The sequence below is a fragment of the Pelophylax lessonae genome (assembly GCF_965119305.1).
Source record: "Pelophylax lessonae genome assembly, chromosome: 8".
In the NCBI taxonomy this organism is placed as follows: domain Eukaryota; kingdom Metazoa; phylum Chordata; class Amphibia; order Anura; family Ranidae; genus Pelophylax; species Pelophylax lessonae.
Genome location: NC_138775.1, coordinates 169,995,950 through 170,023,319, shown reverse-complemented (window position 1 = coordinate 170,023,319; position 27,370 = coordinate 169,995,950). Strand labels below are relative to the sequence as shown.

Sequence of the window (27,370 nt, the reverse complement as noted above, 5' to 3'; positions counted from 1 at the left end):
AGTGGTTATGTTCACAACACGCAGCCTATATAGCGATTCTAGCTGCAGAAAAAAATATTTTCACTGGTTATCAATAAACTAGTGTCATGTTACGATGACATTAAAGTGGTTCTAAAGGCTGAAATTGTTTTGCCTTCATGCATAGAATGCATGAAGTTAAGAAAACGTCAGTAGCCAGCCCCCCCCCCCCCCCATACTTACCTTGAACCCTATCAGGATCCAGCATTGTGCATGAGAGTAACGGCTCTTTCTTGCTTTGACCCCCCTCACAGGGCAGATCCATAGCAGCGGTAGCCATTGGCTCCCACTGATGTCAATCAAACTCTGTTTTGACAAGAAAGTGAGGGGCAGGGCTGTGTTTATAGACGCAGGCAGCAGGACTCAGGAGCAAGCCAGCACAAGTGCCTCCATAGGAATCTGCTACTGGTTGAAGAGGAGGAACCAAGAACAGGAGAATCAAGACTGCTCTGTGCAACACCATTGCACAGAGCAGGTAGGTATGATATATTTGTTTTTTTTTGTAAAATAAAATATAACCTTTAGAAACACTTTAAAGACAGTTGTTATCCTTAAAAGATCTAATATATCCACTTTAGTAGGCATATCATGTTTCAAACCTTCCACATTGTCAGCGTTAAATGGAAACTAATGTAGCGCACAAGTCATGAATACAGAATAATTAATTTCACAATAAAATATCTTAGACTCAAAGATGAATAAAATGGATTCCATGTTTGTATACTTCAAAAATTAATTCTGATATATAATTTAGGTAGAGCTTCAACTACATAGCTTTTTTTTTTAGGGCTAAAGAAGATTCAATAAAGCTTGCAATTTCAAGGTGTATGGACATCTTTAGGGCCTGTCTAAAGCTGTCCATAGACGTTTCGAATCTCAGCCGATTCAGCAGAGATCAGCTGAGATTCAATCCATCTATCAACTGATTTCCTTTCCTGAAAGCCGTGGTTGCAGAAAATAAAATTGCAAAATCTATTCTATGGCCTGTCTAAGGCCATATACCAGTGGTCCTCAACTCAGCTCCTCTGGACCCACTAACAGGCCGGATTTTAAGTATCACCTTGGGGAGATGCAAACTAGAATACTGCAATCACTGAGCAGCAAAATATATCACCTATGATGTATTTCAGTTATCTTGCAAAGCTGGCCTGTTAATGGGTCCTGAGGCCCTGAGTTGAGAACCACTGTCATATACGGAGAGAATTTGTTTCCTGCACCCAGTGGTAGCTACATGCCTTGACTACTAACCATAACTCCAGCCTGCCTAAGGGCTGGGGTTATGCATAGTAGTCAAGGCATGTGGAGGAACCCTTTTTTTTACCTTTTTTCTGTGCTGAGAACCCAGAAAGGTGGTTTGTTGTGTAGAGCCCAAACTCAATGTAGCCCAATGTACCACCTCAGTGGAAACACTTCTGTTTAACCACCCCCATTCAAGTACAGATTTCTAAAGCACATTCGGTTTGTATTCTATTAACTGTGGATAGAAGATACCTGTATCTCTAACTTGCTGTGTCCCAGTATGAACCTGCACTAATATTGCTGACTTCTGTCTACATTTTCAAAAAGACAGGCACATATATATTTATTCAGAATCTTTAGGAGTCTGCACTATTTCTCTTTAGTATGGAGGGGGGCTGGAAAAGAAAGATAAATTATAACACATAAACTTTATGCACTGGCAAACCTGTTAAAAGCTCAAGAAAGACTATACCAAATTTGCATTATTTTTATTCTTTCACAGTTAAAGAACATAAATATAATAAGAGATTAAATCTTTTTTCCAATGATTTGCAATGGCATCACTTTCAATTGCTCTACTTCTAATATACAAGTACTTTGATCATTTTTCCTATTGAAAAATAGCAATAGATTCATATTGTTTAAATTATCATTTTAGCTATTGGCAGGGTTAGTGGCTTAAGAATACGATATGGCATTATACATCTATTTTTAAATTCAAGACTCCTTTCTTACACATGGTTTAAACCACAAGAACCTCTCGCTGAATGATTATCTGTTGTCCTTATTGATAAGATCCATCAAATGTCAGACTGTGTGCTGTTACAGAAAAACATTGATTTTTTCACACAATAAACTCAACCTGATTTTTTCTCTTTTTCAAAGGTGGAAAAGCCAAAGCTAGAGGAAGATTGATTCATATCAAGTGCTAAGGTAATCTCATCTGAACTAAATCCCAACCTTGGAACAAAGAATGCACTTTGGTTTATCATCTGTAAGATATAAGACTTCCCCTTTTGTGTCATTGTCATATTCCTGAGAACTTTATCTGGACATTGAAGGAATAACAAGACAACTACTGTAAAAGGCAGTTAAAGAATCAAAGGACTAACAAAAATCTCAATAAGCGACAAATAACGTAACTGTTGTGCAAGAGCATTCAATTGACTCCAATTACCAGAGAAGAATTTTGAAGTTTTATTTATTTCAAGTTTATGGATCCGGTAAAAATAGGCCAGTGATATATTCATGATACCTATTGCAAGGTGGACAGAGAATGTTGGGTCTCCATCAATATCCTGAACTATACTGTAGAAATATATCTCCCAAAATCAAGTTGTAATAGTTTATTAACATCTTGGGAGTTACTGCATTCTTCAAGTGTGGTCAACAACAAAGAATCTCAATATGTACCTTTTCTTGGTGCTCAGTCTCCACACCCTGTGGGTGGCAGTCTCTATAGCAATGCAGCATGGACACTATGATATGTGTAAGACACAGACAAAGTCAGATGAAGGCATTGTGTGGGAATATATGGCTTGTCAGCCAGAATCTAGAGACATGACACCATATCTGAAGGTAAAGCTGGATCCTCCAAATAGCACCTGTGGGGACCCTCCAGAACCTTTCTGTGCTATGGTAAGATACTTTATCCATTGAATACATTTCAGATGAAGATTCGGTCAAACACTGATTTAAGTGTTGTAAATAATTGCTTTAATGTTTTATAAATGGTATGATTCATACTTACATAGTTACAAAGTTGGTAAGGTTGAATAAAGACACCAGTTATCCTGAGAGAGTGTGTGTGTGTTTGTGTATGTGTGACCACTATTTTCAATATCCATGTACATTGTGCTTGCTAGGAAACATATCTAAAAGTTTTTTCAAGTTATCTACACTCCCCACTGACACCACTAATTGTGGAAGGGAGTTCCACATCCTTACCACTCTACCAACTTTCGTAGTTTGAGTTTGAACATTTGCTCATCCAACTCCATTGTTTGACTGCGTGTCTTCTTTAGAGACCTTAGCTTAAATTATTTCCTTCCGATGCTGGAGTCCTCCGTTAAGTGTATCTGCTCCAGGGGGAAAAGGTTTATTGTTTATAGTTGTTCCTCATAACTGAGGTCCTCCAGCCCTTTTATTAGTTTTGTTGCCCTTCTCTGGACTCTGGACGGCATAATCAAGATGTGACTGAGCCAGAGTTTTGTCAGGTGGTAGAACTATAGTTTTATTTGTTTAGTAAATACCCTTTTTAATGCATGCTAATAGCCCGCCAGCCTTGTCTGCTGCAGCTTAGATTGCATGCTATCTATCTATCTATCTATCTATCTATCTATCTATCTATCTATCTATCTATCTATCTATCTATCTATCTATTTCTGTGTCTGTCTTCTACTAGGACACCCTGATCCTTTTCCATCCTTGATTTCCCCAGTGGTTGTCCCAAGCATCTAACTTGCATGCATATTCTTAGCTTCCAAGTGCATTACTTTACATTTTTCAATATGAAACCTCATCTGCCACATAACTACTCACTCCCCTATTCATATTAGGTCTTCTTGTAAATTGGTTATATCCTGTTGTGAAGTTGCTACTTAGCTTTCTATCATCAGCAAAAACTTATACTGAACTATTCATACCTCTATATCATGTATGAACAAGTTACTCAGAATTGGTTCCAGGATGGAGCCCAGGGGTACCCTGCTTACAGCTCTGGAGCATTCAGAAATTAGGCCATTAATCACTACCCTCTGAGCGTGGTCCTGAAGCTAGTTTTCTATCCAGATACATACAATATGAACAATGCCAAAATATCTTAGTTTGTAAATTAAGCCTTTATGGGGTACTGTATCATTTGCTTTAGTGAAATCCAGATACACCACATCTGCAGAATGTTGGCCTAAATGTTTGCAGAATGTTCCCTTATTCAAGAATTTTAGCTTAAATATGCAATCCAGGCAATATAAATAAATACATAAATAAATATACAGTTTAAGTACAATTATAGGAGCCCTTTTCTTACTAAAAGATTTGCAATTTTGTTTGGCCACTCCTGACATGTACAAAAAGACTGCACAGTCAAGCTGGGGACCTAATTTCTCTCTACAGCAGTTTAGTAGTACAGCCTGTAAGTGGACAACCAAGGTGCAGCAGCAGACAAATTAGGTGATTTCCATTCTGCTGCCAGCATGTTGCTAATTCACACATAATGGTTGATTTACTAAGGGTAAATAGACTGTGCATTTTGCAAAGTGAAGTTGCACTCTGCAAGAGCAGTTGCTCCAGGACTTAGTAAATGAGCAGAAGCTCTGATGACTTCCACCATCCATGTGTATACAAAAATGCTGCTTTTTTTATTTTTATTTTTTTATTCAAATTTTCCTTGCATGTGATTGGGTATTCTTTGCAAAGTGAAGCTTTACCTCATTTACCATGCTCTGGAGCAACTGCACTTTGCAAAGTACACAGTCTATTTGCATTTAGTAAATCAACCCCAGACTGCTAACCTTCCCAGTTTTGAGTGCTGCTGTACAGGGGATTGTAACAGGCTGAAATCAGTTCACATTCAGGAATTTACAATGATTTTGTAATGATTACATGAAACTTCATGGAATTATATTTTTATATCTGTGAATAGTTCAGTTATAAAATAAATTGTGCTTTACTCATATAGATTTGAAAGCTAAATAAACAATAAGTGTAATTCACTTGTTATAATATGATTTGTGGTCACATTTTTCTAACACCTAAAAGTTTATATATATATATATATATGTATATGTATATATATATATATATATATATATATATATATATATATATATATATAGTATGTGTGAATGTGTTTTGTTTTTCTTTTGAGCACAGTTTTTAGTTTATTGAAACATAAGCATTTAGTATAGCAGTCTCGTTATGGTTACTGGACAGTTCACATTAAATGACAAGCTGAATAATGTTCTTTACCTAGTTTATAATGCGTATCAGTTGATTTAATAAATATTAGGAATATCTACATGGTGCCAGGGAATTTATCAAATAGTGCAATTCTTAACGGAATTCCCCATTTTGCAAACTTCACAATGAATACCCACAAATTTGAGCAACATCCACAGTAGGAATTATTAAACACATCAACTGAAGCTAGCCGAGTTATACAGTACAGACATAAAATTGCACATTTCTCCATTGCATTGCAGAGTTTTCTAACCTAAAGACACTTAAATAGGAGAAATATCCATCTCCTGGTTAGTTATTGATATTCACAAAGTGTTTGTAGCCATTTAGGATTATTGATTAGTTGCAAGTTTTTGTAATAGCTACGGGTGAAGTTAAATGTACATGGATTAACAGTGTGAAGCACTTTGTCAGTAAAAACACTAGTTTTAGCCTTCCTTGCTCTGCTTACATCAATCATGGAGGGATTTTAGTAATAAAATTTGGCATGCCTTAAAGCCAAACTTTTTAAATGTTTTTAATAGAGTGGGGAAAGACAGGAGATGGGACATATTCTTCTCAATAGGGACTACAGTAAAGACCTGACAAAGCTTGTTAACCTCCCTCACTTTTCCAAAACAAAAAAAAGATTATATGATATGTATGAGTTACTATATATGAGTTCCCCCACAAAAAAGGATTTGGGTTTTCCTGGCAGGCAGCATCTGTATGAATGATGATGTAGGAAAAGAGTTTCCTATGAATATAAACCGAGTGTTATACAACATGTTATTATAGGCACACTCTTGTGAAAGTTGAAAATAAGTCTTAAAGTTCACAGCCTAAATGCTAAATTAATGTGATCTCGAAATTTAGATGACTTTAGATTTGGACTAAATTTCATGAAGTCATGTGGACTAAATTTCTCGAAGTTCGATGTCTTAAGTCAAATCCAAATTTCAGAGGTATTTCTGGAAGATTCCAAAATGACTTCTGTCAGAAAGAGACCAAAGTCTGTTTCTGCCTTATGTCTGCTGTTGCTTGGCATCCTTAGTTTGACTGCCACTGCAACTACCACCAAGCTCTCCTCTACTAGCTTAATATCCCTAGTAGGATTTTTAAAGAAAGTGGCTCAAGTTTTTTTTTTTTTAGCCCCCATCATGTTATCATGCATGGCTGCCTGGAACTTTCCCAAATCATTCTGTCCAATTTTGCATCATTTGCTGCTCTGCAATACAAACTTTTCTGCAGCCTGGTTTAGAATTCTAGTTAGAAAATTCTAAATTTCAAAATTTCCCAAATTAGTTTGAACCACAGCTGATCAAACCTTTCATAGGTTTTCTCATTTCTAATTCCCAGTGTTTTCATTTTTCACTCAGACTTTGCTGTAGTAGACCAATACACCACATTCCCAATAGTTAGTAAATGTAATTTGGGGCATGTTTACTTCTGATGCTGAAATACCCTCTTTGTTGCCTCTTTCAAGCAGAAAACTTGATAGTAAAAATGTCAGTACCGAGATTTGTATCATAGACACCAATCAGTTCTAACCTGCCCTGGAAGTTTGAATGTGATTGATGATGCACAAGTAGAGAGCACTGCCCTCCTACTGAGCCAGGCTTTACTTGATTCCCGGAATTGCTTTGTAAAGGTTCAGAAACTGATGACTGTTCACTGTCATGAATAAAGACCAATCTTTATTGGTCAATAACTATAGGTGCTTTGTGTTGGACCTCTGCAGAAAGTCTGCTGCTTCCACAGAGAGCAAGGGACATTCTACGCATCATACTTGCAGAAAACAGGCCATTCTCTTCAGAGTTTGGTTGTTTTTTTAAAGAAAACAACCCATAAACAGTACAACCTTTTAGTTAAAGTAATCTCTAAAAAGAGAAATATTTTATGTTTTTTTTATTGCAAAAACATATGGATTTATGTGAATGTGCAGGCAGCATGAATTTAAATGTGTTTTAAACAATTTATTAAGAGTGATCTTAGTTGGGAATCATTTATAAAAGGGTTGGCCTTGGGTTGTAGAAATATTAAATGCACAGTGATCTTATGTATCACAGTAGTTTTGCAGTGAGGTAATGCAGAAAGAAATGCAAGTTTCATTATAAGGGAGTTTCACAGTCTACCTCTTATAAAGAGATCAGAGTGAATAATCGACATTTTCTCTACAGCTTTCATTAAAAATGTATCGGCAGCATTATGGATTGGGATCTATAAACCAGGCGTTTATCAGTAGATAGTGTAATGAGTCTTTGTAATGTGACAGGAGAAGATCCTTCATGAGATTGCTACAATGTATATAAACAGGCGCGTTATCAGCCGATCAGTTTCCTGACACCTTCATCAGGATCTCATGTCCCCAAGGCAGATTATGCTGGCCAGATAAAGTCTGTACATTGTCATCTGCTAATCAATACTGTGTGACACTTTGAGAGCAGAGCCGTTGCAGAATAAATTATTCTATGGGACTAGCTCTGCTTTTTTCTACCTGCAGTCCATTGAATTAATTCAATATTTCTTGGCCTACAACAATTAAGACAAACAATGAAAAATAGAGGAATGTAAAATTATTTTAGTTGTGTTCTGCTATCATTTATTTATCAGATTTGTACTTTTAAAGTTTAACTCCAGACAAACACCTTTGTGGGAGCAATGTTACCTGCAAAAGGATTTGTATTTTTGTTGAGCCAGTCTTGAGATTTGCATTGCCCTGCCAAAGAGCAGAGCTAGGTTAGTGAGTTAACCTTTCTCTAACTTTCCCCCAGCCTGTGATTAATCAGTATGGATGAACTAATAGAAGATTTTCTAATGGTTACAAAGCTCTTTTCCACATTTCTGAACATATCCTCATTTTTTTATGGGTTTTTGTTTCACAGTGAGAAAAAAAAACAGCCTGTAGAAAAAAAATAAAAATAAATTAAGTCAACAATATCAAACAAATTCCCAAAAAATAAAAAAAAGACAATACACATACAAAGGACAGTGATTGAACTTAACTACCCTCAATACAGCTCTCTATAAAAAAAAAAAGAAAAAAAAAACATTTTTTTCACCTAAGCAGCCCAATGAGAAAAAGTAATAGTTATTCCTCTGTAAAATGTTGTCAACAGCAAAATCAAAATCACATTGCTCATTCCTATTGGACAGTAATGGAGAAGCAGAATGCTAAGACACCCTTCTTCTCTTTTTTCTTGCCATAATGTTTGTTGTCAGCACATGTGTGTAGCCCTTTTTGGGGGGCTATGAGAAATAACTCTAAACCTGTAGGTACAAAAGGGAAGAACCAGAACCATTGCTAAGTGGAAGAATGGGTTTGATAATAAATGTGGCTGTACCTCCACCCAGGACAGGGCCTCTGTAAACAGAGGGGATTCCCTTCCTTGGAAATTATTGAGTAATCGAAACAAAGTATTTGGAAGCAGAAAAGCTACTGCAACCAGCATATAACCTTCACTATAAGTATATAGATGCACACCAGTATAGAAAAAATACAAGCATAAGAAAGATTAGTAAAGATAAGAAAAGATTAATAACAGTACATACATCCAATGTACAAATGGATATTATTAGCAAGTAGGAGTCCTGGTGGAATTGTGCTTGTATACCTGGGTATATATAGTTATTAAAAGAGATACCACCAGATGAATTGCAGCAAAGTCCAGTTGCAGGGGCCCCATGTGGATAGTGCGGCATCTGTCTTTGTGTCAGAGACCTGAAGACAAGATCTCTGGTCAAGGAGAGAACCTCCAACTGTTATCCAACCAGCCTGGAATTGGCACTGAAACTGTGGCACTTTAACTCAGAGTCAGCCTATCTACTCTGCACCTTAGTCCCTCCCTTATGTTTCTAATCTAACATGCAACCAGATCTCTAAGCCTATGGTACCAACGTGGCCAAGGAAGCCTAACCTGGCTCAAGCATATACTAGTATCGAGCCCAATGCTAAAACTAGATATATAATGCAAGAAAGGACATGGTTAACTAGGATAACAGAAGCTGCATATAAACTTTATTGCAAAAAACAGGTTCACTTGCCAATATACTGGAAGGTGACCACTACACATACAGTAGCACAGACCTTGCTATCAGGCACTGTGCATGTGAGATAATAACAAGGACAGAGAAACTCTGTCTGGTACGGGGATTTAAATATACATTTAGCTCCTGCAGTTAAGCTACTAGATCATAGGAATAATTGCATAATAGTATCTTCTGGTCCATGATACAGCCACATGGACAGGACATGTAGTTAGACTTTCCCTCTCTCTCCACTTCCTCCTTCTGGGGTCATAAAGCAAACAAAGCAGGGACAGGAAGTGCATACATAATACATTTACAGGCATTTACTGGCATGTACAAAATTATACAGTAGAGGGCAGCAGATGCCTACATGTGCATTTAGAATACTTTATTAGCTCCAAATAACTTAAATCAGACTGACTGCTGGGGACATCAACTACATTTTAATTTAATGTTTCTATAAGCCCCTACTCCATGCTACTGGACAAAATTACACCAAAAGAAATATATATATATATATATATATATATATATATATATATATATATATATGTACTGATTCACTGCAACTACTATATATATACCGTGAATGAATAAAATAGTGCAAAAAAAATTTAAAAAATTTAATAGTCACTAGTAACACTTGTGATATAACCACAAAAATACCACAAGTAATAACAAGTAGTTACTAGTAACAGTAGTAGTCCAAACTTTAAGTAAAAACTATCTAAAAGTCCAAAATAGGTGTCTTCTTCCACCACACCAACTGTGACTTCATGTGTGCAGACTCTTTTTCCCAAGGCAGATAAAACTCACCAGATGTTATTGCCTGATATTTTTCAGATAGGCAATAAAGGCTCGAAGCAGAAATCCACATGCTCTCACTTCTTCCCAACATACATCACTCCACCTCAAACCCGCTCCGCATCAGAGATGAGTGGCCATAAATCGTATTAAATAAATGTTCCACATAGTGCAGTAAGACTCAGGTTATTTATTTTATCTTAATTTATGAACTCATGGACTGATTTTTTTCTACTTTTCCCCCCTTGTTTTAAGTATCATCAAAAATTCCCCTTTCTATTGTGACATACACCCTCCATGCGCCAGAGCTCTCATGCTTTGTTTCCTGTAAAACTCACGTGAAGACTTCATTTCATTAGAAAATAGCTCCCTAAATACTCTCCTGCAAATCAACACACCAATTAAACCATGTAGAGCATGACTATTAGTAAATAACAATAACGCTACACAGGGAAAGCCATCAGGCTCTCATCACCATGCCCCACCTCTGCTATGACATCACTTTCAGTCCTGTCACTTCCACCAACGGCACTTCCTGTTTACGCCAAGTCACAGCCCCTGTTATTGTTATTTTCTAGCGGTCAAGCTCTCCCTGGTTTAAATGTTGTGTCAATTTGCAAAAGAGTATTTGATGATCTATTTTCTTATAGAATAAAGTCTTAATGTGGGTTTTACTGAACTATGTGGAGCGTTTCTTTTTTATATGTCTTATGCCCACTCATCTCTAATGCCGAGCAGGTTAGAGGTGGAGTGATGTAAATTGGAAAGAAGTGAGAACATGTGGATTTCTGAGCCTTTATGCTTATATGAAAAATGGCAGGAATATATTATCTGGTGAGTTTTTATCTGGATTGAGAGAAGGAGTCTGCACACACTAAGTCGCACTTGGTATGTGATTGGGGGTGATTTGTGAAGAAAATTTTTATTATGCTTAATGCTTACAGGAATTTTGTGGTTATATCACAGCGCTACTAATGAGTATTACAATTGGTTGTTTTGGTTGCACTATTCAATTAATTTTAACTTTGCTTGTTTTCACCTTTTCCAATCACAGACTGTGATTACATATCTGGTGGTGTGAAGTATCCCATGGGTACGGATAGTACAAATCAGCTTTATTTAGGTTGAAATAAAGACTTATTTTATCTAAACCTTTCTGGTTTACCTGTAGCGGGATAAAGTGAGTTTGTTGTGAACATGTTGGTCCTTTATCTTCATCCCCAGATTTTGATCGCAGTACTGCCAGTCTTCTTCTAACCCTCTATAGCAGGGGTCTCCAAACTATGGCCCTCCAGTTGTTCAGGAACTACAATTCCCATCAGGCCTAGTCATGTTTTTGAATGTCAGAGTTTTACAATGCCTCATGGGGACGTCTAGTTTCGCAACAGCTGGAAGGCCTTCGTTTGGAGATCCCTGCTCTATAGGTTTTTTTCGTGGAATTTGCTTGTCATTATTTAGTCATTTATTTATAATTTATTATTTTATCATTAACTTTTAATTAATTAATCGGTTTTGCTTTTTTTCCTTTGTATTTGTCAAATGTAAGCCCTGAAAAGCACTGTTTTTATATTGTGTGCACTTGCCACCCTCTAACCAAAGTTCAAAGTTCTAGCACTGGTGGCAAGGGTTAACCGTCTTACAGCCTCATCAGAAACGCAGTCTGCATTCATTCACACATCACTGGGGCTCTGCCTGTAAGATGCAGGTGCCAATTTTCTCTCTAGACATAGTGTGGATACGCTTGGTTAAAGAGCACTCCTGTATTACAGCTGCTAACTCTGCGCTATTCATCACTCTAACATCTGTACATTGTGTGTTGAGGAGTAATGAGGCATCCACACTGAGATAACTGGAAGCTAAAGTGCCACTTTCTGGATGCTTTGTCTTTTGTTCAGTAGCTGTTAGTGTTTAGGTGCCTGCAGGCATCTATTACACATGTTTATATGTATTTTAGGAAGCTGGAGATCTTTTACACAGTACAGGGATTTCCTGTTTATTGTCAATCTGTGCCATACAATGCATGCCCTTTATTATTGAATTTCATCTCATGTTGCTGATGCCTTAGCAGCAGGTGAGGATTTTAATTTGGGAAGAAAGTAGAATTCAACAGAGGTTTATTTTCAAAGATACCCATTTCCATAGAAACCATAGCTCCCAACTGTCCCTCATTTGGAGAGATTGTCCTTCTGATCTCTTTCTGGTCTAGTGAATACATCTCTAAAAAATATATTTAGCTGGCAAAAATGTTATACTACAGTAACCTTCTACCTTACCTCAATATTATTGTTTGTTTTTTTGTTTCTTTATGCCAGTATAAAGAGAAATGATTGATAAATGATGATGAATGAAAAGAAGAAAAGTTTAAGTTTAACTGAGCATATATTTGGTGTATTCATTCTTCATGGTCTTTATAACTGGGGTGTGGTGGGGGTCTGTCCTTTGACTCATACTTTATGCTAAAAAATGTCCCTATTTCTCATCTCAGAAAGTTTATAGAAAGAGCTTCCTTGCAAATGAATTAGGAATAATGTGTTTATTAGGTATAAGCAAATTAAACTTCAGTTTTAAGTAAATGTTAAAGAGGCATGTGACCCAGTTTTCAAAAAAGTAAAGTATTGTAGCTGCTAACTGAAAACAAAACCACATATTTATCAATCCACAAAGTCCAGCATTGTTTTATCAGCCCAAGAAGTCCAGCATTGTTTTATCAGCCCAAGAAGTCTAGCATTGTCTTCCTACAACCCAAAGTCTTCTCCGCTGTTTTCAAGAGCAAGCTGTGACTTCCCGATCACTCACAGCCGCCATTCTACTGAACATTCAACAGGGCAAAAAAATACATGTTAATCATTTGAGAAAACCAGAGTTGTCCTGTACAAATGTCCTGTGTTATCTCAAGAAGCCTAATTAGCCTTCCCAGGTCTTATTTTGGAACTCTAAATAATTTGTTTTTAGGTTGTGAAAAATAGGATAATGGGATGATTTGAATAGTTTAGCGACAATGGGCATTCATGCTATTGTCTAATAACGAAACGCCTTATAATCTTTGAAAGGAACTCAAGACATTTAATTAATGGAGGGGCTCCATAGCAAGAGACTAGCTGTCATCGCTATGCTCGAATCCCTGTTGCCTATTTCAGTTCAGATTTTGCATCATGTCAGGGGGTGCATGAACCCAAACTTTTTCAGGAAAGAAGCAGCCACCATGTGTGTGTGTGTGTGTGTGTGTGTGGTTGGTGTGGGGGGGGGGGGGGTACACATCATTAGAGGTGTGTTACTGGTATCTAGCTAATGTCCCCAGAGTTTAGTTTTAAAACCTGACTGACAGCAGCTTGTGATTTATGTAAGTTCAGTTTAAGCCTCCTAATCATGGCTAGTAAATAATATTGCTCACTTTTAAGTATTAAAACATTAAGTGAACCTATATTTGTAGAAAGACAGTTGTTGGTTACAGCTGTGATGGGTTACAACTGAATATAGAAGTTGCAATTTCTGCATCACCAAGTTGACTTAGTAAGGTCAATAACTGCAAACATGGCATACTTGTTAAGTGGTAAATCAATGGACAGTGATATAATTTACAGATCCATCAATGAGTCCAATCAGACTACTATACCAGCTCTTCTTTTATAACACTTCAAGCAATGAGCTATCAATCTGAGAATGCTGTGCTATTACCTAATTAGGAAACATTCCTAAAGCTGGACATCATACTGTTGCTAACTTTGTATTGTGTATTAATGCTCAGCTAAGGCTTCAGATCAGGTCACTACAAAACAGGCTGTGAATTGCACTGTTCGCAGCTGGGCTCAATATTAATCTCTGCTCTGCCCCTTTATAGAGGAGATGAGCAGAGCCTTTCAATGCTGACCCTTGGACTTCCTTACTTATTCACTACATGCTGTACAGATAGGCAATACCCATCCAGTGATTTCAAAGAATAGATTTTCTGAGATTCACTCATCACTACTTTCTTACACTCTACTGAAGACATGTGTAATATAGAAATCATCATTTTAATATTTAATTTTATCATTTTTTATTTTATCATTTTTATTTTATTATTTTATCATTTTAAGGCTTCTAACATTGAAGACATTGGGGTTGATCTATTAAAGGTAAATTGTTCACTTTTTAAGGGATTTTTTTTTCCAGAGCTTAGTGAATGAAGTAAAGCTTTGCTAACTTCCAACATCCAATCATGAGCAAGCAAACATTTTTCTTTTTTTTGGTATTGCTTTTTTTTACTTTTCTTTTGTTTTTTGTTTTTTATTTTCCTTGCACATGATTTGCAAAGATAAATTGTAGCACATACACTAAGCTTTGAAAAAAAAAATCACTTACAAAGTACAATTTCACTTGAAAAGTGAACAGCCTATTATACTTTTGTAAATCAGCCCCATTAAATCAGCTAGGTAAAACAAACAGTATAAAACATTTTTTTGTCAAAATACACCTATATCTATAATTTAATCTATGGATTGCTTTTGATTTTATATTTTATGCTTATTTACTTGTATCACTTTCCAAGTTCATCAACTTCATCAGTAGAACAGTCACCCCCACGCAACCTCTAATAAGATATCTGATGTTTAGCACACTTTTCCTAAGCTTTGCGTAGTTACATGCAGTCTTTCAGCGAGATTTTCTTCCATCTATTTTGAGAATAATTGTGTCAGTTTTGTCACAATAAATGTGTGGAGCATCCATTATGAATCTTAGCTGTCAAACTCATCAGTGTGTAAAAGTGGAAAGAGATTGTTGATTGTATAAATACATTAGCAGCCAATGGCAACCTGTAGGCTTCTTGAAAAAAAGACAATTGTAATATTTTAGGCCACGATGTTTGTTTTGTGTTTTTGCAAACTGAGAAGCCCCTAATGCATTTGTTGGACCCCTGGAGAATGGTCGTAATGTAACTAATCTGCAATATATCTCTCTCAGATATAAACTAATCTGAGCGTGACATCCGAGACAGCTGGATATTCAATTACCAGTAATGACACTGTTCTGTAAGAGCAGGAGATGCATTCTCTCCCTATGCTGACACGTTGTCACTTTGTATTATATTAGCAGTCATGATACTGGCTGAAAAATGACATTCCTACTTTATGAGATACATATATTTTAGTAACACATAGTCTAAATGAAATTAAAAATAGAAAATATTCATATATTGAATAAATGAATGATTGAATCAGTCCAACACCTGTTGTAATTAGGGGATCCGTATATCCGTCAAATAGAAGCAGAAGCTAGCAGAAACTTAGTGTCACCTTATAAGCCTTCTTATGCAAGAGGTTTTAGTTAAAGTTGGTTTAAAAGAAACCCATACTGATGAATATGGAGGCTACAATTGCTGATCTCCTTATCCAAATTCTAGTTTTCTAACTGACTTTGATTTCAGTATTTTGAGACACTGATCTGGAGCAAGTGTGCAGATTCAAATGTCAGTGAAGCCTGAAATTTTAATTTACACTTCTTTTAGGTCATTGGGGTTGGTTTATCAAAGGCAAACAGACTGTCTGCTTTTTAGGGGAATTCTCCCATAGAATTCACTTCAAAAACATACCCAATCACATGCAAACAAAATTAAAACAAAAACAATATTTTTGCTTGCACTTGAATGGATATTGGAGGTCAGCAAAGCTTCACCTCATTCATTAGGCTATGGAAAAATTCCCGTGCAAAGTGAAAAGCTTATTTGCCTATAGTAAAGCAACACAATTGTCTCAGAAACTACTATTGCCATTGGATCATTGTGATGATCAGAAAACAACCAAAACAGTAGATATTGCGAGAACAGTAGATTTGCCTTTGTGCTAGGTATACATGAATGACTAGTATAAGCGTTATAGATTAGGGTACGTGTTAGAATGAGGGACAGCATAAGGGATAGTTTTGATTTGTCTTTGTGCTAGGTATACATGAATGACTAGTATAAGTGTTATAGATTAGGGTACGTGTTAGAATGAGGGACAGCATAAGGGATAGTTTTGGGGTTACAGAAAGCTCTAGTGTAAAGGGGCTTAGGGGAGACCACAATTCTCAGTAATGAAAGCTTACATGTTACAGAGAGTATTAGTAGTAGGTTTAAAGAGACTGTTAGGGATACTGTAAGAGGGGCTCTGTTAGGCCTCTTTATCATTAGCAGTCAATACGTGTTAAGAGAGGGTCAATGTTGAGGCTAAGACTATAGGAAGGATTGGTGTTCATGCAACAGGATATTGTTAGAGGTGCATTATTGCAGGCTCTGTACACTGTATGGCCACTGTACGAACATGTGCATTGGAAGCCTTGGGGTTACAGAGAGGAATATTGTAGGATGGGCTTATATTGAAAGGGGGTTTTAGAGTTTGGCATCACTCTCAGCAATTTTTGGGGTGACTTTGACATCAAACATGCTTATTTTTCCATATTTTTGAGATTTTGATAGAGATTTGTTGATCAGCAGCAGCTAGACTAGAGGGAGCACTTAATAGCTCACATTATAAGACACTCTGAGATAAGAGAGTGCATTTGTTGAACATTTTATAGACTTGTATGGAAAGAATCTTACAGTGTATGGTAAGATAAAAAATGAGAACCCTATGCGCTTTAGGAGAAAACAACAAAAAAACACTATGCACACACTCGCTCGCTCCTGTGAGGGAGGGAGTGAGTGCTGTGCCGTGCGGTAAGGGAGAGCTGTGCGGCAACTGCTCCTGCCAGATGGTCATTTTTTAACAGTAGCACCAATCACAGGAGTCCCGTTTGCTGAGTGCTGGACAGAGAAAGTGGATGCGGTTCTGGATTCCTGTAACTTAATTCGAATTTAGCTTATTCATGAGAGTGAATAAGCACATAGTTTTGGTGAGTGGCCATTTCTGCAGTATCCCTGGCACTTTGGTGGTGGATTGTGGGGTGACCCCTTCCTTTATCACACTTATCAAGACTCCGGAACTGAAACGCACATCATTATTGTATTTTACTTCTAGCTGAAGGACTTCGGAACTGTTTAGTTGGATTTTAGTTATTTTATTATCCTGAGGTTCACACTTTCATTCATGCTGTGTTTGTGGTGATTAGTGATTACCATTATTGCGCTACTGTAATTTGTATGTTGATGTCTCCATCCTTCAAGATCAAATTTCTTGTTTTATATTTTATAGACTTGCATTTTGGGAAGGAACTGTAAAACCCAACCACAAAAAAAGTCTGCATATATAATGAACAAATATGGATGCCACCATGTACATACATAATTGCAAATTGAACAAAGAAATATCTATTTATTTTTTTTAACATGCCTCCCAATGTAATTTCATCTTTAATCGTGTTGTTCTGTGATTTAAAACCAGCATAAATCATAATAACAACCCTACCAAGTTGCCCTACTACCTTGTAAATTAAAACAATAGACCTGTTCTTACATTATTAGGATAATGTATAGAAATGCAGCTGACACAATTCACTGGTGAGGAAAACTGGCATAAAAACATACAAGGGTGCAGTGCAAAAAAAAAAAGAAAGCCTTTGACAGAAAATTCAATAGAATCCAATAGGTGTGGGGTCCAAAATAAAAAATCTTGTGAGAGATTCTCCACCGACAGATTTACACACACTGACTCTTACTATCCAGAGTGGACCACTTCATACAGTGGTTAAATGCACTTGTTACAGAATCCATTTGATTAAACAGTAGTACTCTTCCACCATTAAGCAGATTCCACTTCCTATGACCCTCAATGGACATAACGTTCCATCAGGAGTGGACCACTGTATACAGTGGTCGAATGCACTGGTTACAGCATCCAATCGATCAAACAGCAGCACTCTTCCACCCTTAAGTTGATTCCGCTTCATATGGCCCTCCATGGATATAACGTTCCAACATAGATAGAAAGACACTTCATAGTGTAATACGTTCAGTATAAAATGTATTACAATCCAGAAAACTCACTCACCAAAAAGTAAGATAAAAACTTACATGTGCATCAATAATCCACAGGGGGATTGTTTCCAACCCCTTAAGATGGCCGACCTCCGTGCTTGCCAATGTCCAGTGGTCCAGCTCTATCAAATATGTTGTTTTTTTTTTTTAAAACCCACCCCCCTAAATAATTTCATGTTCATGTTCAAATATCATGTTGTTCTGTGAATTAAATCCAGCATAAATCATAACGACCCTACAAAGTTGCCCTACTACCTTTACAACTGACAACACAATAAATTACAGAATCCTGGAGCTGATGGAATGTAAACAACAGCACCTAGGATCCCAGGGATGTCCCTGACCAAATATAATCATGACCATGGTTGGTCAATGACGTTGCCTGTGCTGCCTGGCTTGGTTTGTTTACAAGCAGCAGCTGGGCCTTTGGGTGGGCAAACTGGCCAGATATGGCCAGATTGTTTGGTTGTTCACAAAACTGTGAACAGGCTTGGTCCGAATCAGGTTTAAACTGAACCCAAAGATCGTCCTTAGTAACAACAGTGAAAAACTGTACAATGTACATCAGCACATCCACTTTTAACCTCCACTGGAGCGCGCTTTCACAAAGTGACAATGCAGGAGAACAATTGGAAGACAGGGAAGGATCATTGTCATCCTGTTATAGAGAGTCCCTGAACAAGGACCTTCAAGGCAGGATCACCAAGTATTATTTGAATAAAAGTCACTGTTTTAAAGATATTGAAACTGACTTTTAAAATTACTTTGAATTATTCAAGCTTATATACCATAAAGCTATATTTTAGTGAATGGGTTTATGCATACATTAAAGTAAATAGGGTCAATCAATGCATTAGGTGAAAGATACTCAGCTGTACTCTTCACAGAAAAATATGCTTTTCTTTGGTCTGTACTATACAACAAGGAGAAAGCTTGACAGGTAACGTACCTTTGCCATAACCTTCCCTTCATTAGAAGAGAGACAGTTCTTAAGTGCTATATAAAATAATGTATGTAACATTATGTCAACATAGTTACAGTATGCATACAAATTAACCTAAATCACACTTCTCCAACCTTTATGTGTGATAACCACATTAATTAACTGAAGTAAACTCTTACTGTGAAAATAATATGTATTTTCAAATTGAACATTGGTTATCGCAGCAGTAAAAGAGAAACGGCCAATGTTGACATATAATACATCTTGTGGTTCCACAAATGATTCAGTATTATTTTTATCATTGCACTTTATTTATATAGCAATACACCTCATGACATTGGTCAAAGGAAATTGATAAATGATACTCTTGATATATTTAGTAGTTTCAGAGACCTTGTCTTGTTAATTATACTTGACAGCACAAAGAGATACTACAGTATGCTGACTTCTGTTTTTGTCATTTCGTAGAATTAAAAGTCGTGTTTTCATTTATTGTTTGTGTCACTAGGACATCAATATTCTGAACATTCGCTAGCTGTCTTAGATAAAGTTGAATGCAGTTGTTGCACAGTGTAGTTATCTGAATTCATAAATAGGTGCATACTATGCTGTGTCGACTTGCTTTTACTTTGAGAACAATTGTCATCTCATTCAAGAAATTCATGTCACAGGACTCTGGAGCCTCTGGAGAAGATGATGTATGCAGATAAAGACAGGGCCATTTATCATAGGGAAAGCTAGACAAATACTTATACAGTAGGTGTCTATGTCAAAGGGCCCAAAGCCAGACCTTTCACTTCTCCAAATGAGCAGCAGACATTGGGGCCAGTAAGGTGTCTACACATTGGTGTTCAGTGGATATACCAGGTATAAGGTTCCCCTTGCTCAGAACTGCAGCAGTAACCAGCAATGAGTAGAGAACAGGAACTAGTAATGGGAGCTAATGGTGTGGTTACCTCTAGCCTTACTTAGGCACTCGATGCAGTCGAGGTCTGAGGGGTGGCTGAGGGGTGGTAATCTTATTCAAAGTATACTGTACATGCTGATAAGCAGCAAATCACCATGTAAATGGGCAAGGGGTGTATATTTTCCACAAGCGTGTTGTTAAGTCCTCCTGTTGCATACAAATGTGCCATGGCAGCCAGACCATTACTCACAAAACTGTAGATAAAGTACACCTGTCATGTGAGAAATATGCAAGAAATGTGGATGCTTGAGTTCTGCCATTGCTAAACATTATATCGTAAGATGATAACTGCTGGGTTGTCATACGGATCCTTTAATAATAAAAATAATCCTTTAATAATATATATTGCTTAATTAGAAGAAGCATGTCAATGGGACGTTCTGGCCTTCTTGATCTGCAAATTTGTTTCAGTTCAGTGACACAGAAACTATTCAAAAAGAGCGGCAATCCAAATCTTTTATTATTAATATCACACATAACAACAGGAATACACAAGGCAGTCATGTGTTTTGGGGGCAAACATCTCCCTTCATCAGGACTTGAACAATGTTGCAAAATAGTGTATATTGGACTCAAAGCAAAAATGATAACGGACGTCACTTGCATCCAGATCACCCAGCCATAGATGCAATTGCAATCGTATTTTAAGACTCGGTCCACACTTGCGCGACTTGTCAGGCGACTTGTCAGCCTGACAAGTCGCGCTCCCTCGCGGTCCATTGACTGCTACAGGACCCGTTCTAATAGGAGCGACACAAGTTGCTCCGACTTAGAAAAAGGGTCCTGTACTACTTCGGGGCGACCTCGGAGCGACTTGCATAGACTTCCATTATGTGAAGTCCATGCAAGTCGCTCCGAAGTCGTGCTGCATGGGAATGCACAAGTCGCCCCTGAAATAGTAAGGAGTCGTGCCGCCCCAGTGTGAACCGAGCCTAAGCCTTTCTCCTGTCAGAGACTTATTTTCAGTGTTTTTTTATTTTGTCTGCAGTTGAAACCTTTTTGCAACATTATTCAAGCCTTGATAAAGGGGGATTTTTGGTCTTTGAAACTCATCTGCTTTTATTTGCCTTTACTTATGTGTGATATTAACAATAAAAGATCTAAGACTCTTGAGACGATGGTTTGGTGCTTTCCTTTCGGTTTATATGTTGACTTCTCAATTTGAGTAACCCCTACTTTTCAGAGAACCTCCTGCTTTGTGGAGAGCACCCAAAGCCAAGCCATTAGTATAATTAATGATTCCTCATTACAGCTTAAGGATTTGGGTCCAGTGCACCATTCCTATCTCTCATTGGACAAAAAGTATGAAAGCCAAGGTTAGCATAACATTCAGACAACTGTTATTTATTGAAGGAAGTCAACAATGCCATCCCCTTTATTTTTCTCAATACAGGATTTAAAAAAAACTTGCTTTAGGAGTCATTCTCATTTGTGCTTGCTTGTTTTAGTCCATGTTCACACGCATTATTGAGAGCTTTACCATATTGTAAAACAATGCACGGTGTATACACTATAAGGTACAGACCCATTTGTTTTTAATAGCAGTCCAACAATCACATATATTCAAACCAAAAGCACCTGACCTTTATTAAAAATCACGTGCTACTATGTTGTGCACTGGAGAAAAAATAAGTCAGGTTATTTTTCGGTTAGCGGTGTGTGTTTAAGTGAAGTGCTGAAACTAAATAGCCCCGCTTAAAGCATGTCGCTGCAAAAACAAAAAGGTGCATCAATGCATGCACGATGCAAATGGGCTCTTAAACTTTTAACAAACCAGCAAGATTATAGCACTTATCACCTCTTGCCGTACTGTTATAACAGTTCATATGCATAAAAATCAGGAGTGCAATACTGATAAATCGACATCCTATGCAAATCAATCCTCAATTCATTATTCATGAAAAGATCACTTATCCTTGGTTAGGGGCTACGTTTTCATTTCAGTGCAATTCATCCAGCATGATTTTGTTCATATTATCACTCATATAAATTTTATATGCAACTGCAGTGACATCTTGGGCATATTTGGGAATCTTATGAGATATTGGCAAGTATTCTTGCTGAGTATATTTCTGCCTAACATATATCTATTATTCAGTCTAGTTTTTTAAAAAACATAAAAGCTGAGGACAACTGCCTTAGTATGACTATTTTGTGTTTTTATGGGTGAGAATCTCTGGGGTTTTTTTGCAAAGCATCATGTTGCATTTGCTTTTTCAGTGCTCTGTTTGCAGATCAAAAAAATGTTACTTATGCTTTACCTATAAAAGTAAAAACACTTTTTCTTTTAGTTCTCTGTTCTAGATACAGAATTTTTTCTTTGGTATATTACACTCATTATGCATTTAGTATTAGTAATGCACCTATACATACACTTTAACTGAAGCGTCTGCTTTTAATTTTTGTTGTTACATTTTTTATTTTAAAACATTTATATTGGTTTAAAAAAATATACAACCATGGTTTCCAAACTGCGACCCATGGTCCTGATTTGCTTGCCTTTTTGCTTGCCATAGTCCTCTTTGCTTGCCTTTATCTGGCCCTTGGGACACCCTTCCTCCAAATGGGGCACTATTCCTTCCACCCACTCTAATAATGAGGCTTAATTCCTCTAATTGATATACAGTAAATAATGATACACTATTCCTCCCACTGACACCAAAGACAGGACACTATTCCTTCCACCGACACCAACAATGGGGCACTATTCCTTCCACTAAAAACAACAATGCAGCACTATTCCTCCTACTGGTCACAGGCGTTATGTCATTTTTTTTTTCCTACTGACCACCAAGCCTGAAACATTGTTTACTCCTACTAATGCTGGGGCATTTTCTACTCTGACGATCTAGTCCAGTCCCCCTAAAATTTAAAGGACAGTAAATCGGCCCTTTGTTTAAAAAATTTGAGACCCATGATACAGAATAAAAAAAAAATATTGGAAAATTACAATAAAGTAGACAAAATAAGCAGAAGAAGCCTGAAAGTAGGTACGAGTAGCAGGGAAAGAGATGTACACCGCTCAGGCAGTTGGAACTTCACAGCCAGCCATGGCTGCAGGACCTCAAACTGCAAACAGGATACAAGAGAAATGGCCGCACACCAAGCGATGGCTCACGATAAAAGGCTTTATTGAACAAGGATGCAAGGTACGGCAAAATGGATGGTAGACATGTTTCACACGACTCACAGCGTGCTTGTTCACTACCTTGTTCACTACCAAAAAAAAAAAATCAACAATCACTTATAGTGATAAAAGGAATTTGTCTAAAAAAAAGTGTATGTATGTATGTAACAAAGTAAATATGTGTGCATGTATATAAAAAAAATGAAAAAATACTGTCTTGTGAATATATGATTACAAAAAAAGGAATGATGATTCCATTAATTGGAAAAAAAGTGGGAAAAGTGAATTTGATGTAGACTATAAAAATAAAGTGAAATGTGATTATAAAATTAAAGTATAATCATCCTAATACAAAAGTAAAAATATCTAATCCTGAAAATATTAGGTGAATAAAATGAAAGAGTCCAAATAGCACATGAAATAATCATGTTTAAAAAGAAACCAACATATATGTATCAGTTCTAATATTAATACTGGTAAAACCATAGTTATATGTAATAAAATCACTTAATGGAGGAAAACAACTCCAAAAAATAAAATAGGACAAAAGGTTAGAAAATCAGATAGACCAAGCTGTCCGTATAGACACCTGACTCTTGCACACTATTTTTAGAGGCAATTCTATATTAAGACATGGGAGGATGATCGTAACGATCAATCTGCTTCCAATCTAGTAGGGAACAAGCACGCTGTGAGTCATGTGAAACATGTCTACCATCTATTTTGCTGTACCTTGCATCCTTGTTCAATAAAGTCTTTCATTGTGAGCCATTGCTTGGTGTGCGGCCATTTCTCTTGTATCCCAGTAGGTACTAGTAGACCAGGACAAAATGCAAATAAATGGCCCAGTACTGCCCTACAATTACTAAGAATTCAAACATTTTATATTTAATGTAATAAGACATAAAATGAAAAAGAAAAAAGAAAGGCCCTTCAGAAATATTTTACTTTTAGTTATCTGTTATCAGTCCCCTTACATCATCTAGTAACCTCTTGAACCCTTTTAGGTCTCCCCTCTGAGATCTTTTTTGCGGCATGCCAAATGCCTCACAGTTTCTTCTCCAAATTGGTTCCTGCCAATGAGCAAATGGAGATAGTTTTTACAGTAGGTGTATTCAGCCTGCATTTGAGGTCGGTTTAAGATAGTTTTAAGATAATCGAAGTTCATTGACCGGTTCATTTGACTGGCTTCAAAATTGCTTTGACTCTTTCTGACTTGTAGTTGATCTCATTCTGACTTGCAGGTAACATCCTTCTGCTTAAAAATTGCTACTTAATGTTGTTTTTTTAGATTCCCATAAACTTAGAGGAGGCGATAATCAGTTCTGATGAGAACCAGTGGTGTATCATACATCGTGTGCAAAACACACGGGCCCCAAAGGAAGGGGGGCTCACTGTGTGCTGACCCACACTGCATATATGGAAGTGACAAATCTGAGCTGCTTCAGCTAGGCCTATGATTGCATCCAGCTCCTAAAGCAGATTCATATCATTCCAAATGGGGCTAACACATAACACAAACCAGCTCCGGATAACAGAGCCCCTGCCAGTTTGTGCTTCAGGCACTAATCTGCCTCATTTCTCCTAAACAATCAAAGCGGCCACAAGACTGAGCAACAGCAAGGTCGGCCAATAGGATTGAGAGATCAGGAAATATGTCCACTAATTGGTGAGGGGTGGTCAGGGGGCGTAACCTGGTTTCCCCATGGTCACTGCAATCATTGTTCCTCACTAGAGAGGAGAGGACAGTTGGTTAGCAGTGAATATGCAGTGGACAGTATATGTATAGTACAGGAATAAACAGAGAAGTGGGAGCACAGGAGCCAGCATATACAGTACATGGGACGGATATATATATATATATATATATATATATATATATATATATATATATATACATACAGTATCCCACAAAAGTGAGTACACCCCTCATATTTTTGTAAATATTTTATTATATCTTTTCATGTGACAACATTGACAAAATTGAAGAAATTACACTTTGCTACAATGTAAAATAGTGAGTGTACAACTTGTATGACAGTGTCAATTTGCTAAATTTCCCTCGAAATAACTCAACACACAGCCAATAATGTCTAAACCACTGGTAACAAAACTGAGTATACCCCTAAGTGAAAATGTCCTAATTGGGCCCAAAGTGTCAATATTTTGTGTGGCCACGATAATTTTCCAGCACTGCCTTAACCCTCTTGGGCATGGAGTCCACCAGAGCCTTACAGGTTGCCACTGGAGTCCTCTTTCACTCCTCCATGATGACATTACGGAGCTGGTGGATCTTCCATCTTCCATTTGAGGATGCCCCACAGATGCTCAATAGGGTTTAGGTCTGGAGACATGCTTGGGCAGTCCATCACCTTTACCCTCAGCTTCTTTAGCAAGGCAGTAGTCGACTTGGAGGTGTGTTTGGGGTCGTTATCATGTTGGAAAACTGCCCAGTCTCCGAATGGAGGGGATCATGCTCTGCTTCAGTATGTCACAGTACATGTTGGCATTCATGGTTCCCTCAATGAACTGTAGCTCCCCAGTGCAGGCAGCACTCATGCAGCCCCAGACCATGACACTCCCACCACCATGCTGGACTGTAGGCAAGACACACTTGTTATTGGACTCCTCACCTGGTTGCCGCCACACACGCTTGACACCATCTGAACCAAATAAGTTTATCTTGGTCTCATCAGGTTCCAGTAATCCATGTCCTTAGTCTGCTTGTCCTCAGCAAACTGTTTGCAGGCTTTCTTGTGCATCATCTTTAGAAGAGTCTTCCTTCTGGGATGACAGCCATGCAGACAAATTTGATTCAGTGTGCGGCATATGGTCTGAGCACTGACAGGCTGACCCCCCACCCCTTCAACCTCTGCAGCAATGCTGGCAACACTTATACATCTATTTCCCAAAGACAACCTCTGGATATGACGCTGAGAACGTGAACTCAACTTCTTTGGTCGACCATGGCGAGGCCTGTTCTGAGTGGAACCCATCCTGTTAAACCTCTGTATGGTCTTGGCCACTGTGCTGCAGCTCAGTTTCAGGGTCTCGGCAATATTCTTTTAGCCTAGGCCTTCTTTATGTAGAGCAATGATTATTTATTTCAGATCCTCAGAGAGTTCTTTGCCATGAGGTGCCATGTTGAACCTCCAGTGACCAGTATGAGAGCGTGAGAGCAATAACACCAAATTTAACACACCTGCTCCCCATTCACACCTTAGACCTTGTAACACTAATGAGTCACATGACACCGGGGAGGGAAAATGGTTAATTGGGCCCAATTTAAACATTTTCACTTAGGAGTGTACTCACTTTTGTTGCCAGCGGTTTATACATTAATGGCTGTGTGTTGAGTTATTTTGAGGGGATAGCACATTTACACTGTTATACAAGCTATACACTCACTACTTTACATTGTAGCAAAGTGTCATTTCTTCAGTGTTGTCACATAAAAAGATATAATACAATAGTTACAAAAAATGTGAGGAGTGTACTCACTTTTGTGAAATACTGTGTATATATTCATATATATATGTCGCGAGCCAGTCCAGAAATGATTAATGAAGATGGCAGACAACAGTGATAGTGCGTATATGGAACTGCTCCACCACAGACATACCGCCACCCATAAAAATTTTGAACAATTGTGTCTGCAAGTGATGGCAAGCGTCTTCTGGGAAAATCGTGCCATTATTCATGTGGATTTTCTATCCCGTGGTGCCACTATCAACAGTGAATATTACTGTCATGTTCTGAGTGATGTGCATATGCATCTGCATAAAAAATGGCCTAGTTTGATCACTAAGGGTGTCCTGTTTCTCCAGGACAACGCACAAGCTTATACTGCTCACCAAACTACATGCACATTACAGCAACTCGGCTGGGAGGCATTGCCACATCCCCCATGCAGCCTGGACCTCGCTCTGAGTGATTTTGACCTGTTTGGACCCCTAAAAGAGTTCCCCGGAGGTCAGCATGCCATCACTGATGACGATGTAAAGCAGGCTGTCCTAGGATGGTCCAGGCATACTGACAAATCATTGCTGTGCTGACCCCCCTGTGCTCTGCCCTGCTATCCCCCAGTACACTGCTTGTCTCAGGTTTGACCCAGAACTGAGCATCTTTGCAGAAAAAAATCAAGCACAAGTCTCACATTAAATAGGTACATTTTAATATTTATTCTATTATTTAACACTGTTTCTATAAATAGATGTTGGTATATCAACAGCTCATTGATCACACCAATGCTTTATGAGCTGTAGTGTGAAACTATTTCAGGTGTTCCCAAGATCTCCAAAAAGGTTAAAAAAATCCTTCACTATATATACTATCTTATAGATTACATGCTCCTGCACTATATACTGTGCAATA

At 37.7% G+C, this 27,370-nt stretch overlaps 1 protein-coding gene across 7 annotated transcripts in view; it reads left to right on the top strand.

The window, feature by feature from the left end:
• The window catches only part of NTNG1 (netrin G1), a 418,996-nt gene that overhangs the window by 54,105 nt on the left and 337,521 nt on the right, over window positions 1–27,370 (top strand). For all 7 annotated transcript variants that reach the window (XM_082265800.1, XM_082265801.1, XM_082265802.1 and 4 more), the window contains exon 2: window positions 2,143–2,895. In XM_082265800.1, coding sequence (XP_082121926.1) covers window positions 2,665–2,895 — 231 coding nt within the window. In that variant the 5' untranslated portion in view covers window positions 2,143–2,664. The remainder of the gene's footprint in view (window positions 1–2,142; window positions 2,896–27,370) is intronic.